Consider the following 19,879-nt stretch of genomic DNA (forward strand, 5'->3'; position numbering starts at 1 on the left):
ACTGTGTCTCCCTCTCTCTCTGCCCCTCCCCCGTTCATGCTCTGTCTCTCTCTGTCCCAAAAATAAATAAACGTTGAAAAAAAAAAAAATTAAAAAAAAAATAAAAAAAATAAAAAAGCATTCCATGGCCAAATATAAAAATAAAGTATCCAAAATAACATGTTGTTCCAAACTGTTTAGAAAACAAAGAGAACATGAATTTACAAGATGCAGCCAAAGCCCACCAGAAGAAACTTCATATTCTCAAATGTATTCATTATCTAAATTTAAGAGCTAAAACCACAAAATTTCTAAGAAAAAACCCACAGAGTTCATGATCGTGGGTTAGATAATGACTTCTTGGTTATGACATCAAAACACAAGTGACAAAAGAAAAAATAAACTGGACTTCATCAAAATCAAAACTTTTGTGCATCAAAGGACACCTTCATGGGGCACCTGGGTGGCTCAGTCGGTTGCTCAGGTCATGATCTCACGGTTCGTGAGTTCGCGCCTTGTGTTGGGCTCTGTACGGACAGCTCAGAGCCTGGAGCCTGCTTCAGATTCTGTGTCTCCCTCTCTCTCTGTGCATCCCCCCCCCCACACACACACACTCACACTCTGTTTCCCTCTCTCTCTCTCTCTCTCAAAAATAAATAAATATTTTTAAAATATTAAGAAAAATTAAAAAAAAAGGACACCTTCAAGAAACTGAAAACCCACAGAATGGAAAAAAAATATTTGCAAATCATTGTCTGACAAGAAACTTGTATGAAGAATATATAAAGAACATTTACAAGTCAACATAAAAAGACAAAGAACCCAATTGTAAAAATAGCAAATAATTTGAATAGACAATTTTCCAAACAAGATATACAAACAGCCAATACACACGTGAAAAAATGGTTAACATCATAGTCTTTAGGGAAATGCAAATCAAAGCCATAATGAGGTACCATTTCACACTCACTAGCATGGCTAAAATAAAAAAGTAACAAATGCTGCTGCAGATGTGGAGAAATTAGAACCCTCCTACACTGCTGGTGAGAACGTAGAAGGGTGCAGTCATTTTGGAAACAATTAGGCAGCTCCTCAAAATGCTTAACACAGCACGCTGCCCAATGACCCAGCACTTCCGTTCCTAGGTATGTACCCCAAAGAAATGAAAACGTATGTCCTCACAAAAACTTACACAAGTGTGTATAGCAGCATTATTCACAGCAGCCAAAAGGGGAATAATCTAAATGTCCATCAACTGAAAAATGGAGAAACAAATGTGGTATTTCCAAACAACACACTATTCAGCTAAAACCCCTGCCACCCCCATTCATTCTTTATTTTTATTTTGGAAGAATTCAAACTTGAGAAAAGGTGTAGGAATCATATGAAAAACTCCGATAAAGTTTTCAACCAGATTTACCAATTATTAACACATAACAAGTTATAGTGAACATCTGATTTTATGAGTGCAGCATCCTCTTCCAGTAGTAACAGGATTCTTCTTTCGTGGACGACCCATTCACGTGGTTCAGGTGAGGTTTACCCTGCCTTCAACAAACCCTTCCGCCCCATGACCATTTCCAAGAGCTGACTAGGCCTTGGTGATTTCAGCTCCTATACCTCTAGCCACAGAAACTGGCTCAGGGTTATGCACTTAATCCAAAGTGAGCCAATTAGTTAAGGCGTTAAGGAAAACTTCTCCTGGTTCAACTAGGAAGATGAGAGTCCTAGTTGCCTATGGCCATCTTACTCACCATGTGGAGAGAGCCAGGAGAAGATGAAAGCCATGAAAAAATAAGCAGAACCAAAAGAGACCGTGCCTAGACAACAAAATTCGAGTCCCCTGGATCCAACCATACCTGAAGTTACCATATATATCTCTGTAATTCTCAATGACAAAACGAATACCTTCTTTTCATTCTTCTTTTGCTTTTTTTTCTTAGGCAAGTAAATTAGACTTCTGCCTCTTCTAACTAATAGTTTTAACTAATATAAAACTAAAACCCCAGTGGGATATTATTAGAAAAAAACTACTCTAAAATTAATAAGAATAATACATAAAATAATAGATTACAAAGTAGATGACTGTAAAAGTGACCATATTACATTTATGTAACTTAGCTTATGATCAAATAAACATCGTAAATTGATGAGGGATAAAAAATACTTGGAAAACTGGTTATTTAAAAATAAATAAATAAAGCCTCATCTCATGTTCCCCCAAATTAACTGCCCAAAGTTGTCCAAATGAAGGAGAAAGACATTAATACATACCTAGATTTTTTTCCAGCCACTGATGTCCTTCAATTAGTTGGTCAATTAAGGCAAAATAATGTGGAGCAGCTTCATCAGGCATAACCCAGCCACCTGTCACAATTTCAAACTGACCATTTTGTAGCAAACTGGAGAGAAAGTAATATAGGAGTTTACAATAACACACAAGAGAAGTTCAAATAAAAGATTTAAAACAGCATAAACATTAGGGACAGCCCTTAAGTGTAACCAGTATTTATATTAGTTACTAAAAAAAGTTTTTTAAACCAGGGAATAAATTTCAAATTTGTGACCCTGGTGATAAAACATTCTTAGTAAAGTGTCTATGGTGACACTCCCCCCCCACCACTTCCACCCTAGGCAAAGCCACTGTAGGTCACTTTGGAAGTTCCTTTTCAGAAAGTTATAATCTCCCAGACAACTTCAAAGATCCTGATGGAAACACATCTGACTTATTTCTGAATCTTGCAAAGCACCTAGCAAAGCGCTTTACTTGTGGTATATGCCGAATGAGGGTTTATTGAAGGACTGTCATTTTAAGCACTACATTTGTTTCAATACACCTATATTGAAAAAAATCAATATTTATTTTAGTCTTTCTGACACTGGTAAGTTAATCATGCAAACTACACAAAAGTAATAATAATAAAGGTAAAACTAGTAAATATCACATGCTTCTGGGAATATAAAAAACATTATTAAGCACTTTGCTCCAAATTCAGCTAAAATGTTATCTGTACAGTTTAATTTACATTATTGAGTGAAAAGCTCTAACATTACCATTATCTGTCCATTGGGTACTCCTTTGCCATAATGCCATACAAGGTAACTAGATTCCCAGCCCTAGAGCAACTGAATTGTTACAAGATGATAGCTTCCTCCAAGGAAAAAAATGATACATGACTAAAAATTTGAAGAAGTACCTGAAGAAGTACACAAGTCAAGAATTTAAGCAAACACCTTAAATGTCACAGACTTGTCAGTCTGCAGCACGATGGTTTGCAAAATAGTGTAAAATTTCAGAAAAAAGCAGCAGCTTTAATAAGGATACACATCACTGGATACCTACCACTAACAGTCAAGTATCAAGCCAAATTTAGTTGAAGCAGACCAGACATAAAAGATTAACATTTTCCTATAAAGCCTGTAACAGAATCCAGAGCATTAACACAACATCTGATTTATTCAAACATATGCATAATCGTATAATCAGTGACAGAGCGGATAATGGACACACTTTTTAAAACGGAATGAATGGGGGCGCCTTGGTGGCTCAGTCGATTAAGTGTCCAACTACAGCTCAGGCGGTGATCTAACAGCTCATGAATTCAAGCCCCACATCAGGCTCTCTGCTGTCAGTAAGGAGCCTGCTTCAGATCCTCTGTCTCCCTCTCTCTCTGCACCTCCCCACTCATGCTCTCTGTCAAAAATAAGTATTTTTTAAAAATACTAAAATAATTAGAATGAATAATTCCTTGCATAAAGGTTAATCTGTATTGCCATGGGAATCACCAACTAACAATTCACATAAGAGTGTCTAAAAAAACCCAAATGTCCAGTGAAACCTCGGATTCTCATAGGCCCAAATCAAGAACTTATGGTACAGAAGCTGGAAATTAAAAAAAAAAAAAAAAATGCATTTCTTTATGAATACAACTAAATCCAAGGCTCTTCTGACCTGCTTTTACTGTCAAACTACTTCCAGTCAGTTCTCTTTCTTATCTTCCTGGCAACTGCCCGATTTAGCCACACTCTGGAGGCTCTGGCCCAGACCCAGGCTCTTACATCTTATGGCCAGTACTTGGAAGCCTGAGATGTCTGGACAGATTTGGGATTTAATCTCTGGCCATCAAATATAGAAGTGTGACTCCTTATCTCAGTATTCCAGTAAACAGATCTTTTGGAAAATTTCAGAAATAAATTGGCCAAACAAAGTATTTGCTGCTTCTGAACAGAGAAGAGAAATTACAGATTAAAAAAACTAAAAGTTAAAATGAAAAAAAAAAAAATCACTCCAATGATGGAATTTTTCATCTATATCAGTTTTATTTTGCTACGTAATTCCTGTCCCATAGGCATGAATGGGCTCCAAGAAACAGCAAACTGAGCAAAGAATCACACCTACTATATACAGCAAGTAGTTTCTCAGGTCTCTTTGTAACAATCTATCTCTTTCCCCTCCCCATGATGCCCAGATACTACTATGATCATGTATTAATCATGTATGAAAGGTAACACAACGGTTACTTTTTTTTTTTTTAATGTTTATTTTTTAGAGAGAGACACAGAGCATGAGCAGGGGAGGGGCAGAGAGAGGAGGAGACACAGAATTCCAAGCAGGCTCCAAGCTCTGAGCGGTCATCACAGAGCTTGATGTGGGGCTTGAACCCATGAACCATGAGATCATGACCTGAGCCAAGTCAGACACTTAACCGACTGAGCCTCCCAGGCACCCCTGAACACAATGGTTACCTTAAAGACTGTCTTGTCACTTCATTCTGGGAAGGCATGGAAAGCCTCCCATGCATTAAAATGTTTTCCAGAATATTCTCACCTACTTATTTTCTTCTCTCCTATTTTTCCCAACCTGACTGGTCCCAGTGGTCCTCATGTCTCTGTTCAAATAAAACCTACCCAAAGAAGTCAGCCTGAGCACCTAACCTAAAAATACTCCCACCATACCACCACACTCCATCACACACCAGAATTACCTTGTTCACTTCCATGTCTTCTCTCTCTCCCTCCTCAGCCCCACCCACCATCAGAACACAACATAGGCTCCCAGAGAGCATGAACCAGGATATGCTGTTTTGTTCACTTTTCCACGCCCAGCCCTGAGAAGCATGTTTGGCACATAAATAGGCACTCTGATAGTTGTGAGATGTAAGAGGGATGTGTAACGAGATTCTCAGCTCAGCTTTTTACAGAAAGCTTTACATTAGATGAAGCTCAGAGACATACACAAAATAAACTGGTCAGCACAGGGCCAGGTGGAAAGGAGTCTCGGAATAATCTAGGTATGAGGTGGTACGACCTAGAATACGAAAGTGGTAGGAAATATGGAAGAGGAGAGAGACAGGAGGCGTTGTCATGAAAAATCAGTGGGAATTAGGAAATCAGGGGTGATAGAAGAAAGGATTACAGCCCACATGGCTTGGGACTGTTAATTCCTGGTGTCTGATGGTGGGGCAGTGTTAAACACACATTGCAGTTGAGAAGAGAGGTCACTTTGTGATCATAAATGTAAATTTGGATAAGGCTGTTTGATATGACAGTGAGACATCTAAAAGGAGCTAACTATAAAAGAAAAGTTAAGAAAAAGAGGCCGATATAAAAATGAGGGGATTAAAACAAAGAGGAAACAGAGAAGGATAGGAAGTCAGGAGAAAACAATCAAAAGGAGAGTCAAGGACCAAACAGAAGGGGGAAAAAAAATAGAGGCAATAAGAAATGTTAAAGATAAAAAGAATCTGAAACATTCTAGAAAACAGTGATGAAGTAAAACCTGCCATTCTACTTGATAAAAGCCATTTTTATAGTTAAAAAGCTATCATGTAACTGTGGCTTACTCAAAAATAGACACTTTGGTGGGTCAGACTATAAAGCTATGAAATCTATTTTTACAGTATTTATACCATTGGGATGACTGTGGCTCAGTCAGTTAAGCGTCCCATTCTTGACTTTGGCGCAGGTCATGATCTCACGATTCAGTTTGTGAGATCAAGCTCTGCGTCAGGCTCTGTGCTGAGTGTGCAGCCTGCTTGGGATCTTCTCTCTCTCTCCACCTCCCCCCTGCTCATACTCGCACTCGCACTCTCTCTCACTCTCAAAATAAATAAACATTAAAAAAATAAAATATTTATACTATTAAAATAGCAGATTAAATAAGTGGAAAAGAATGGGACATAGTTTTATTTATAAAAACTTCAATCTTGTGGCTAGAACCCACAAACCAAGAGATCATGACCTGAGCCGAAACCAAGGGTCGATGCTTAACCGACTGAGCCACACAGCCTCCCCCACCCCAAAATGTATATAAGCAATAACAGGAAAATAACAGGAAAGCTATGTTAGCCTACAAAAAAGTGCCATATTTAAAACTGCCACTGTTAGCAACATAATGAAAATAAAATTAAGATGGACCGCAACTGTACATTTGAGACTTTAATAATTTTTTTAATCACATAACAGGAAATACCTATAACTACAGAAAAAGTTACTTAGAAAAAATACAGGTGCTTCCAATTTCCATGTACTCCATATTCAACAAGCATCACCTGAGCTATTTCTCTGCACTAGGAGAATACAAAATCAAAGACATGCTCCCTCCATAGGATCTATTGCTTAGTTTCTGCCAAGAAACTGGCTTTTGGCAAGTTTTTTACGTGTACAATTTTTCCTCTTATTTCCTAATAAACATGAGATATAGAAGCAAAAGTGAAAAGACAGGAAAAGGGAAGGAAAGAAAATATATATGCACAGCAAATCTAGAAAACAGGAAACCAGGCACTAACTTTCAAAATTAACTTTCAAAATCAAAACACTCCTGTTTCACTCTTTTAAATGGCTGACTTGTAACTACTGGTAACGGCATCACACATTTCTATGTTTCTACCATTTCATTGCTTGGGAATTTGGTATAAAAAGCTTAACTAAATAACTGATCAAAATTAGGCTCACTTTGCCTAAGATGTAGAATTTACACTTAAGAATGTACTTGCCAAGCACATGAAGCTGCAAATCATTTTCTCTGAGTGTCACTTTTTCCCTATGTAGACTCATCACACATTTGGAATTTGGTCACACACAGAAGGATAGACTCAAAGAGCTTTTTTCCCTAATGGGGAGATTGTTACAGATAACTTAGTAGTAAAAAATGCATCATTTAGCAAGCTTCAAAGAATCACAAATTAATTTCACATGAGAAAACGAGTTGAATTTGTAATCATACATCTGGGGAAATATGAAATAATACAAGATGATGTACAGGGATTCATTCTTAAATAAAAATTTAGTTAACTGGAAAATTCAAAAAGATGGAGGCTCCCGATGAATCAATTAATACCCTAAAAACATTTGCTTATCATTTGCTTGATTCATATGCCTTTCATGGGAAGTACCTAATAAGAAAAGTAAAATCTGTTTTAAGATTCCTCATATAGGAATAATTGGGGAAATTCGTCATATACTTGTCAATATTGTTGATGCCTGTCTTTAAAGATTTAGTACACGAGGCACAAATGGCAAATGAGTTATCTCCCATCATTTCTTCCTCACTTCATTCCAGCCATACTCCTTCTTTTAGTTCACTGTCCGTGCAATCTTTCTTCCTGGAATAACACTACCTCCCCCCAAAAGCCATCTACCTCACTGGCTCTTACAGATCCACTGGGAGCCCGTCATAGCCACCATATCCCATCCCACCTAAATTGTTATCTTTCATGAAAACCCTAACATTTCTTTCATAGCATTTATCACAAAATCTAATTACACACTGTCTGTTTACTGTCTTTCTCCCTCAACAGACTGTAGGCTCCATGAAGGCAGGAGTCTCCTCCGGTTTGGTCAATATTTACCACTCAGGGTTCCTTTTAGAAAAGGGTATCAAGACCTCATAAGACAAGTGAACAAAGAATGTGAAGCATTTATTTCAGAAATTCTTGCCTCCCCAAACTGAAAAGAAATTTAGTCTCACTCAGAAGGAAGTGTAAATTACAACTTCAATGATATGCCACGTTTACTCATCACACTGGAAACATCAAAATGTTGTGCGTGACGTCACACTATGACATCAAGGATGTATGGACATAGGTATTGTCACATATTGCTGGCAATAACTATCAAATTTTAAAATGCATATATAGGGGCGCCTGGGTGGCTCAGTCGATTGAGCGTCCGACTTCAGCTCAGATCACGATCTCGCGGTCCGTGAGTTCGAGCCCCGCGTCGGGCTCTGGGCTGATGGCTCAGAGCCTGAAGCCTGCTTCTGATTCTGTGTCTCCCTCTCTCTCTGCCCCTTCCCCGTTCATGCTCTGTCTCTCTCTGTCTCAAAAATAAATAAACGTTAAAAAAAATTTTTTTTAGATGCATATATACTTCTGTACATATTCGTTAAAAAAGTCAGGAAATATTTTAAAGTATAAAAATAAACAAAAGCATTATGTACACTACATATGAAGACACATTCCATGCATTCACAAAAGACCAGAAATAAAACTACATGGGCATCCATTGCAAAGAGTTAAATAAATTGAGGTCCACTGATAATATAGATTTTTATACCATCTTTAAGAAAGGGGCTCTTCAGAAGCACCTAGGTGGCTCAGTCAGGTAAGCATCTGACTTTATCTCAGGTCATGATCTCACGGTTCATGAGTTTAAGCTCCACATTGGGCTCTGTGCTGACAGCTCAGAGCCTGGATCCTGCTTCGGATTCTGTGTCTCCCTCTCTCTCTGCTTCTCCCCCAGTCACATTCTGTCTCTCTCTCTCAGAAATAAACATTAAGAAAAATTTTTAATAAATAAACAAACATAAAAAAAGAGGGGGGAGGGTGGGCTCTTCTTTCCTGGAAGGTTCTCCAAGATATTAAGGTTAAAAAGCACGGTACATACACAAAAATAAACTCAAAATGGATGAAAGACCTAAATGTGAGACAGGAAATCATCAAAATCCTACAGAAGAAAGCAGGCAACCTCTTTGACCTCAACCGCAGCGATTTTCTTACTCGACACATCTCCAAAGGCAAGAGAATTAAAAGCAAAAGTGAACTACTGGGGCCTCATCAAGATAAAAAGTTTCTGCAGTGCAAAGGAAACAAACAACAAAACTGAAAGGCAACCAACAGAATGGGAAAAGATATTTGCAAATGATATACCGGATAAAGGGCTAGTATCCAAAATCTATAAGGAACTTACCAAACTCAACACCCAAAAAACAAATAACCCAGTGAAGAAATGGGCAGAAAACATAAATAGACATTTTTCCAAAGAAGGCATCCAGATGGCCAACAGATACATAAAAAGATGCTCAATATCACTCATCATTAGGGAAATATAAATCAAAGCCAAACTGAGATACCACCTCATACCAGTCAGAACAGTTAAAATGAACAAATCAGGGGACTATAGATGCTGGAGAGGATGTGGAGAAACGGGAACCCTCTTGCACTGTTGGTGGGAATGCAAACTGGTGCAGCCACTCTGGAAAACAGTGTGGAGGTTCCTCAAAAAATTAAAAATAGATCTACCCTATGACCCAGCAATAGCACTGCTAGGAATTTACCCAAGGGGGATACAGGAGTGCTGATGCACAGGGGCACTTGTACCCCAATGTTTACAGCAGCACTTTCAACCATAGCCAAATTATGGAAAGAGCCTAAATGTCCATCAACTGATGAATGAATAAAGATGTGGTTTATGCATAAAATGGACTAGTACTTGGCAATGAGAAAGAATGACATCATGCCATTTGCACCAGTGTGGACGGAACTGGAAGGTATCATTATGCTAAGTGAAATAAGTCAGAGAAGAACAGATCATATGTTTTCACTCATATGTGGATCTTGAGAAACTCAACAGCAGACCATCAGGAAAGAGGAAGGGGAAAATAGTTACAAACAGAGAGGGAGGGAGGCAAACCACAAGAGACTCCTAAATACAGAGACCAAACTGAGGGTGGATGCGGGGCGGGGGAGAGGGAAAATGGGTGCTGGGCACTGAGGAGGGCACTTGTTGAGATAAGCACCAGGTGTTGTTTGTAAGCCAATCTGACAATAAATTATATTCATAAAAATTTTTTTAAAAAAGCATGGTACAATACACATTAGTATGGAAATTAAAAATAGAAACAAAACAAATTAAAAAAAAACCCACAGCAAATAGATTCTGATGAGGATGCAAAGTAACTGGAAACCTTGTACATTACGGGTAGCAATGTAAAATGGTGCAATTGCTGTGGGAAACAACATGGGGGTCCTGCAAAAATTTAAACATCGGATTACTACATGATCCAGTAATTCCACTGCTGGATAGATACACAAAAGAATTAAAAGCAGGGACCTGAACAGATATTTGTATACCTATGCTCATAGCATGATTATTCACAAGAGCCAAAAGGTAGAAATAACCCAGGGGTGCCTGGGTGGCTCAGTCAGTTAAGCATCTGACTCTTAGTGGCTCAGGTCATGATCTCATGGTTCCTAAGTTCCAGCCCTGCGCTGGGCACTGTGCTATTAGTGCAGAGCCTGCTTGGGATTCACTCTATCCCTCTCTCTCTCTCAAAATAAGATAAATTTTAAAAAAGAAAAAAGAATAGAACAGAAAGAAACTACCCAAATGTCCTTTGATGGATGAATAGATAAACAAAATGTGGTAAATCATGCAATGAATTATCCTGATTCAGCCTTAGAAAGGAAGGGAATTCTGACACATTTCAATATGGATGAACCTTGAAGACTTTATGCTGAGTGAAGCAAAGCCAGACACAATGAGACACATACTATATGATTCCACTTATGAGGTACCTGAAGTAGGCAAACTTCTCGAAACAGAAAATAGAATGGTGGTTGCCAGGGGCTGAGGTGAAGGTGAATGGCAAGTTCTTAACAGGTACGCAGTTACAGTCTGAGATGATGGAAAAGTTCTAGAGACAGAGGAAAGTTATGGCTGCACAGCAATGTGAATGGACCTAATGCTACCAAATGGTACACATAAAATCACTAAAGTGGTAAATTTTATGTTATGAATATTTTACCACAATTTAAAAAAAACTCCTAAAAAAATCGGTACAATGTGCACAGCATGCTGCCATTTGCATAATACACATGCATATGTCTTTGTACATATGTATATATTACATATATCTTCCTGTATATCTAGAAAATAAGTTTGTTCACAGCAGCTGTGTCCCGTGGGAAGAACTAGATGACATGGAGACAGGGGTGGTTTATCTCTTACCCTTCACTATTTACTCTGCATATACTTAGATTTACATTAAAACATTAATGAAAAATTTTTCTAAACTATAAATGTGATACTCTGATTTCTCCTAAGCATTGAAAACTAACACAGCCATAGCATAAGATGGTCATGAAATTTTATTTAAGAATATTTCCCATATTAGATGGCTCAATTAATCATTTCTGTAAAGTTTTAATAAGAGGATGTTCTTTATGCAAACTGGTATAGCCACTGTGGAAAACAGTATGGAAGTTCCTGAAAAAATTAAAAATAGAACTACCCTATGGCCCAGCAATTGCACGACTAAGTATTTTTACCCAAAGGATACAAAAATACTAATCCGAAGGGATACATGCACCCCGATGTTTACAGCAGCATTATCAACAATAGCCATTTATGGGAAAAGCCCAAATGTCCATAGACTGATAAGTGGATAAAGAAGAAGTGGTATAAAAAGAATGAAATCTTGCCATTTGCAACAACGTGGATAGAGCTAGAGAGTATCATTCTAAGTGAAATTAGTCAGAGAAAGACAAATAGTGTATGATTTCACTCATATGTGGAATTTAAGAAACAAAACAAAGGCTCATAGAAGGAAAAAAGAGACAGACAAACCAAGAAACAGATTCTTGGGTGTAGAGAACAAACTGATGGTTACCAGAGAGAAGATGGGTGAGGGATTGCGTTAATTAGTTGATGGGAATTAAGCACTTGTGATGAGCACTGGGTGTTGTATGTAAGTGTTGAATCACTAAATTGTACACATGAAACTAATATTACACTGTGTGTTAGCTGCTGGAATTTAAATAAAAACTTAAAAAAATGAAAAGAAAAGAGGCTATCCTTTAAATATTTCACGTATAGTAAATATTACTTCATGTTCTCATTTTCCAAAATAAAATAAAATGTTCATTCAAAACGAATCAGAAAATACATAAGAGATTAAGGAATAGAATTTAAAAATCTAAATATCTTGCTATAAATGCATAAGGGGTCATGGTAGAGTTTTTAACCAACTTATTTTACTTAATACTATACCATGAGCAACCTATCTTTCCATGTTAATAAATAGACCTATCATTACTTTAGGGCTGCAATGTATTTTCTAAAAGACTTTTATTTTTTTTTTATTTTATTTTTTCCAACGTTTATTTACTTTTGGGACAGAGAGAGAGACAGAGCATGAACGGGGGAGGGGCAGAGAGAGAGGGAGACACAGAATCGGAAACAGGCTCCAGCCTCTGAGCCATCAGCCCAGAGCCTGACGCGGGGCTCGAACTCACGGACCGTGAGATCGTGACCTGGCTGAAGTCGGACGCTTTACCGACTGCGCTACCCAGGCGCCCTAAAAGACTTTTAATTGAGACAACAACACACAATATACATGTGTTCAGTCTGATCAGCTTTGACAACTGTTTACATCCCTGTAATCACCAAAACAAGATATGGACTATTTCCATTAACTCAGAGAGTTCCTTCGTGCCTCTTTCCAATCATTTCCTACCTCAACTGCCCCCAAAGAGAAAGACATTCTTCTTACTTCATGATTTCCATCATAATAAATAAGCTGAGCTACTCTTACACTTCATAAAATAAAATCATACACTATTTACTCTTCTGCATCAGGCTTTTTTTTTTTTTTTTTGCTTTATACGTTCTTTAGATTCATCCATATTACTATGCATCTCAGTAATTCATTATTTTTCATCGTTGAGGAGTATTCCATTGCACAAATATGCCACAAGTTTTTCATCTATTATCTTGTTGATGGGCATTTGAAATGTTTCCAGTTTGAAGTTACTATGAAAACTTCCCTATGAAAATGTGTGAATAAGTCTTTTTGTGAACATGTTTTCATTTCTCTTAGATAAATTCCTAGGAGGGGGCTCCTAGGCCACATGATGTATGTTTAACTCTGGAAAACTCTGGTGGCTTTCAGAGAGCAGTTGTACCATTTTACATTCCCAATGGCAATAGGGCAGTTCCAACTGCTGCACCTTCTTCGTGCTGCACCTTCTTCGTCAACTCTTGGTGTTGGCAGTCTTTTTGATTTTAGCCATTCTAAAAGGTTGGGGACAGAATCTTAGAGTAGTTATAATTTGCATCTCCCTGATGATCCTACATTACCCAGCCCAAGCACACACACCTTCCTCCACACTGCTGCAGCCTCAGACACTGCGTCCAGGTGTTTGAACATGCCAAGCTCTTACTAATCCCTGGCCCATAATCACAATTCTCTTTTCATACCCTGGAATTCCTTCCCCACCCTCTGCCACCTCCTACATACTCGGCTAATTCTAACCGCCTTTCAGGTTTCAGCTTGAATACCACCACCTGCTTCAGGAAGTCTTCCAAGACCCCCTTCACGCATCCATAGAAGGAAAACACTTGATTGTGATACTGCATTTAATTATATGTCTTCCCTGCTCTGCCCTGAAGGATGGGATCAGGTCTGTCTTACTGATCACCTATATCCCTGGAGTCTAGCACAGTAAATATTTATTGAATGAAGAGTGGAGTCAATAAGGGAAGGTTTTGGAAATAAGATAATAAAATATTGTCTCAGCTGGGTCTTGAAAAATGAGTAATACTGAGATTAACCAGTGCACAAAAGGGGAAAAAAAAAACAAACAAACTCTAAGCTCAACTGACGGGCAAATTCCTAAGCAAGAAATAGCAAGAGTCTGCGGACACCCACGTGGCTCAGAAGGGCTAAGTGATGAGAGGTAAGGGTGCACAAGCAGGGAGGAATCAGCGAGCAAAAGCCAGTGTGTGCCAGACAGAGGACATAGATCTGTACCTTTTGACACTGAAGCATCACTGAAGCATTTTAAAGCCAAGAAGGGACATGGACAAAATCATTTATTACAAGCTTAACTCCTGGTGAAATGGAGAACACCTGCAAGAGGCACAACTAGAAACGGGAAGACCAGGTAGAGGTTTTCAGAATAGCAGGAAACGAAGAGTAATGGGGCTGGAGCTGGGATTCAGAGCACAGAAATACTAAGGAGGCACAACTCACAAGGCTTGGGGACTGACTGGATGTAGCCTGAGGGCCAGTGGAAAGGTAGAGCACACAATGGGTCAGGGCACCGGCTCCAGGTCAAGACTGCCTGGCTCTGGTCCTCATGCCATACTTACTAGCTGGAGGACCCTAGGTGCATCCCTTAACACCTCTGCCTCAGTTTCCTCATAAGGAAACCTAAGTCATCTTAATTCATAAGAAAGCTATAGGACCAACTCAGTAAATACAGGTAAATGCTTACACCATGCCTGGTATACATGAAGCACTCAGGAAGTGTTAGCTGTTAATATTATAACTAAATAGGGAAAAAAAGAAGTTGAGGTTGGAGCTTTGGATCTGGAAGCAGCCCAAACACCCAGTAATTAAAACAATAGTGTGGATGAGCCTGCAAAGTGAAGAGGAGAACAAGGGATGCCACCCCACAGGTGAGAAAAGGGACATTTAGGAAATGAGCAGAGGAAGAAACTGAGGAGATGAAAAAGGAATGCTCAGCAAAGCAGGAATAGGAACAGGAGAGAAAGAGCTCCGGGTCACAGAAGACAAAAATGGGAAGAATTTCAATGAAGACTAGAGCGATCAGCGTCGCTGCTGTGAAGAGTCCTCCCAGGAGGATTGAGGAAACATCCGATGCTGGTAGTCCCTCATGGCTTTTGCCAGTATCCACCATGGAAAGAGAAGCCACCAGCTGAAGTGACTGAGGGGTGGAAGAAAAGCAAAGCGGCCTCACTGGAAGTGAACGGGGATTGGACAAAGTGGGGAAGGAATACATACTTTTTCAAATACACATATGCTGCTGCTTCAACTATTAGCACTGAAGTTATTTTAGACACCGGTGAACTGCTTTGATTCCTTTGATGAAATGTTATGTATCTTTAGGCTCTAAACTCAATCCAAATCTGCAATTTACCTTGAACATCACAAGACACACTGTTAACTTCTCATTGCTCTGCAAATTTTACAGCAGCCTTTGGTCAAACACCATAAAATCTGACCTGTATAAAATGTATAATAAGTTAGCCTGTATAAGAACTTTTTCTAGAAACTGAAACCCAAAATGTACATCAATAAGTTAGGATTTATATTATTTAAGAATGTAATCTCAAACATTTCTCTGATTTCAATAAGCAAACAGAGGGTTAAGAAAAGAGAGTAGAAGGTTCACTTAAATATAGACCTAGGAAAAAAGATGTAAGAGAAGGGTAGAGAGATTAAAGATTTTGCATTCCTGGCAAAGCAATGAAACCCAGCAAGGTGATGAAGATAAAGTATCTTCATTAACTGTAACTTCCATAACAATGCACCGATGGTACCCTTCCTCCCAGCATGTATCTGAAGCCTTATTTCATACCAAAAGGTCCACACAGGGAAGCTGGTCAAGACTCTGGTAAACACACAAACTATTCTAGGTTCTTACAACTCATGGGGCTTCTTCACTGAACACCAGTCTCAACAGCAGGAGCACATACACTGTAAAAACTGTGTTAATGTCTCAGAGCTCAGAGAGGAAAAATGAATATGTAATATGCTGGGTGCTAGTCAAAGGAAATGCTAAGGCTAATGTTTCAGCTGCTTGACTCTGAATAAGGATTCACATTTTGATGTATTATAAACATCATGCAGTATTTAACTGCATTTAGCCGAAAAATATTCAAATATGAAGCCTAAAAAGTAAAAAGAATGTTAACATACTAGTCATTTTCAAAAATAAAACAAGCATAGACAGAAAATGTGCTGATTATTTAACAGGAGACAGTTTCTTTTAAATGCACTGGCTATGTGTTACAAGTAGGCACCGTGACTATAATTGATTAAATTACACTGAATCACACACACAAAATAAAAAAGCTAGATGTTGTTTGCATGGATCTCCTTTAGTTAACTAGATTCTCATTTTTAAAAGCATGGAGCTGAATACTGCTGCCACAGGGGGTAAGAATCAAACAAGTCACTGCTAGAATAGATTATGGGATCATTTGAGTTATGTTTCTGTTAAGTTTCCACAATCAATTGGTATTCTTCAGGGACAATAAAAGCTTACATGGAACTCTGCTGGAATTAACAGGTTCTGTTCTGCAACAGCTAGCTTGCAAATTTAGGTACAGACATATAATCCATAGACTCATCTTCAAAAAGGAAAAAATAAACCACTGCATAAGCCTTATACTAGCAGTAAAAAAAAAAAAAAAAAATTCTGTCACTACTGCCAGTTGGGACAAGCTCAGAATTTTAAATAACGAGAGCACACCTATGTATTTATTAACTTTTCCCAAAAAAACATGCATTCAGGCAAGGAGAATTAAGAATGTTATGTTTAAATAAATAGGAAAAAGAAAATGCTATTTCCACAGATAAATGTAATAAATGAGTAAAAGTGAATGATTATAACAAGAAGGGAGAAAACTGTGCCAAAGCTTGACCAGAAATAAAACTCGTTTGCCCTATTGTTGCCATAAAGCAATACATTCTTCAAGCAAAATGATATCATTAAGATCAGGCCTATATTCCAGAGTATTTCCCATTGCCAAAACAGCATCTCTCAAAGGAAGGTTAAGACAAAAGACTGAACATTAGATTCTAATGTGCATTCCCACTCCCAACATCTTACCATTCTCTCTTCTTAGTATTAGGTTGAATCACGTGAAACTGACATTTTCGTACACCAAAAATGGTACAATTTTGGCAATATCATACAGTTCAACCTAACTAAAATGGCCAAGAGAAAAGAAAAAGGGATAGAAACTTGCATCCAGATAGAATCAGGTAAAGGGGACTACCCTCATGCCATAAAACTGGTGGCATTTCTGACATACTGTGGAGGTGAAAGAAAGAATTCAAGTGTGAAAGAAAGAATTCAAGTACAGACTTGCAATTGCCCTGCAAGAGAAACCAACGAGGAGTCCCGAATCATGAAGAGAAAAGACTCAGAGAGAAATGGGCAACAGCCCCTAAGTTGGAGGGCCAAGGACTGAAGCAAAGCTGAATCCTGGGACAGACACTAATCACAGTCTTCATGCTTCTCTCTTTGGGCTCTTCCTACAGAAGTCTCTCCACCCCAAGGTCTTTACTGCTACAGAGGATGGCTCCCTAATACAGCCACACTGGGAGGAACCAAGCATGGCCTCACCTTACCAAAAGCAGCAGGCAGCAAGCCCAGTTTCCTTCAGACTTGGCTGGACTCTTCCCTACACTCTTATGAAGCAGAACCTTCAGACAGGCCAAAGCTCTTACTTGGCTTACAGGTCATATTAAAAAAAAAAAAAAAAAAAAAAATGCTACATGAAGAAAGCCAATCCTGGGCTGCGCAAAGAGCAGACACTTCATAAATTTCTCCATCTTCCCACAGTCCCAGCTCGTCTCTTCCCCTCGGCTAGTGTTTCTCACATCAAGGACATATTTTCCAGCTGCTGGGCCCCTGATGCTCATGCAGCCTTTCAGAATCCAGCTCTCCAACAAAGGATATGAGCAGGGGGAAATACATCAGCTAGCTTTCTTGTTTGCAAGCAACACCTGCTGGCTCTGGAGAGCAACTGCATTGAGTGAGAGACTCTCCTGGGCACGCAAAACCAAGGACTAAAAGTCCAGGCTTAACGAAGGGCTGGAAGAAAATGAGAGGCCGTTCTACAGGGATCACAGGGACCATGTCACAGATGGGAAGAGTCTTGGGAATGCACCAGTGCCGTGAGGGATGGCCTGCAACCTTCCCTCCGTGTCTGCTTCCCCTGCTTCCATCTGTCACACTGGCTTCACTCTCCGAAGATTCAGACCCTAGGAAATATTATACTGATCAGCTGAGCTCAGGTCATAGCTGGTCTGTCTGACCTGAGGCAGGAAGATGGAGAGTCTGACTTACATGTGTGACAGACCATTTCCCAAAAGGAAACCAGGTGGAATGGATGCCGGCCAGCCATTTTAACCAACACCCACCACAAGGAAACAAAGTAGGCAGAACAGGAAGGAACTGGAAGCCTGCTACACTCTCTGTTTTGGGACAAATTCCAGGTGTGGACACATCTGTTATTGCTCAAGGATGAATAAAAAGGAGGAAAATACTTGGACTTACAGGGTGCAATGTAAAGAATGCAGAAGGGCAAAAAACAAACAAAAACAGTTAAAACCAAGCATTCAAAGCCAGAAAAGAACACCTTCCATACCACAAAGAACTGAACCTGAGAGAGGAAAAAAAGAAACCTTAAGAAAAATCTCCCAAACACAGGAAATATAACAAAGAAATAAAAAATGCACGTGCAGAAGACTCAGTAACCAGAAAATTTAATCCTAAAACAAAGGAAATAAAAACAGTAATAAGAGCAGAAAACATAAACTGAAGATGTCTGAATTGATATATGGAAAAGTTAATAGTAAGTTATACACATACCTAGATACATGGTGAAAGTTTAGAATTTTATGGATAAAACTTTCAAAATCCTAAAAACATCTGAGCAGGGAAGTGATGGGGGGGCGGGGAAGGTTAACTTCACTGAAGCAACACATTAAAAAGGTTTTTTTAACAAAACATTAATTTTATAGTTAAATGCTTTTATTAAAAGATGAAGACTAGGGGCGCCTGGGTGGCTCAGTCGGTTAAGCGTCTGACTCTCGATGTCGGCTCAGGGCACAATCTCACAGTTCATGAGATCGAGACCCATGTTAGGCTCCGCACTGACAGTGCAGAGCCTGCTTGGGATTCTCTCTCTCTCCCTCTCTCTCTGTCCCTCTCCTGTGCACACACATGCATGCTCTCTCAAAATAAATAAATAAATAAATAAACATTACAAAAAATAAGAGGAAGACTCTCATGATGACTTCAAAACTAAAAACTATATTCAGTGTCCAAGAGAAATACTCAGAGTGACAAATAAAAGTTAAAGTAACAAGAGCTTTCAATAGTTATTAAGGACTTAGAATATGCGAGGCATTGTCCTAAGCATTTATTTCTATTCATCCAATCCTTGAAAAAAACCAAAAGAGGTCTCAATATTATCCCCACTTGACAAATGAAGAAAATAAGGCTCACAAAAGTTAAGTAATATGCCCAAAGGTCACACAGTAGATGGGAGTGCCAGGACTTGAATCCAGGTAGCCTCATTCCAGTGACCAGCCATTTGAACTACCACTCTAAATTGCCTGTTTTTAAGGAAAAAGGGCAGCACAAATCAGGTAAATCTAAACAACTACAAGTGACTGGTAGTAATAGCACTTTAGTTCTTAAATGGAGAAAAGATAGTTATTTGTCAATGGTGAAAGATACAATTTACAATCAAGAAGAAAGAAATACTCAGCCCAAGAGTACCCAAACCTCATAGTAACTGGCCCACAGTAGGTGTTCAGAAAGAGCTGTAGAATGAATGAACAAATGAGCTAATAAGCCAACAAAAGATCAGGCATGAACCCTTAGGTACTGAATTTGAAAAATAAAACACCTAAAATAAAAGGAAGCTGACAGGGGAACAGTGGCAAAAAATAGGAATAGTTCCTTACGTGAAAAATTTTTTGTTTCAAAAACAAAAATGTTTTCCAAAGTGATTGATTAGGGAACAAATTTTGTATTGCTTAAGTGAAATTTTGTCCCTGAGAAACAGTAAGTGAAGGAGGCATAAAACTGCACCTAGCTGAACCCATTCACATAGGAATATGTAACTCTCT

General features: G+C 38.8%; 1 protein-coding gene across 1 annotated transcript in view; it reads right to left on the reverse strand.

Moving 5' to 3' along the window:
• The window catches only part of MAN2A1 (mannosidase alpha class 2A member 1), a 168,683-nt gene that overhangs the window by 105,903 nt on the left and 42,901 nt on the right, over positions 1–19,879 (reverse strand). Inside the window, exon 5 of the mRNA XM_040446993.1 lies at positions 2,254–2,381. Coding sequence (XP_040302927.1) covers positions 2,254–2,381 — 128 coding nt within the window. The remainder of the gene's footprint in view (positions 1–2,253; positions 2,382–19,879) is intronic.

The sequence above is a fragment of the Herpailurus yagouaroundi genome, unplaced genomic scaffold (assembly GCF_014898765.1).
Source record: "Herpailurus yagouaroundi ecotype Mexico unplaced genomic scaffold, PumYag 29, whole genome shotgun sequence".
Taxonomy (NCBI): Eukaryota; Metazoa; Chordata; class Mammalia; order Carnivora; family Felidae; genus Herpailurus; species Herpailurus yagouaroundi.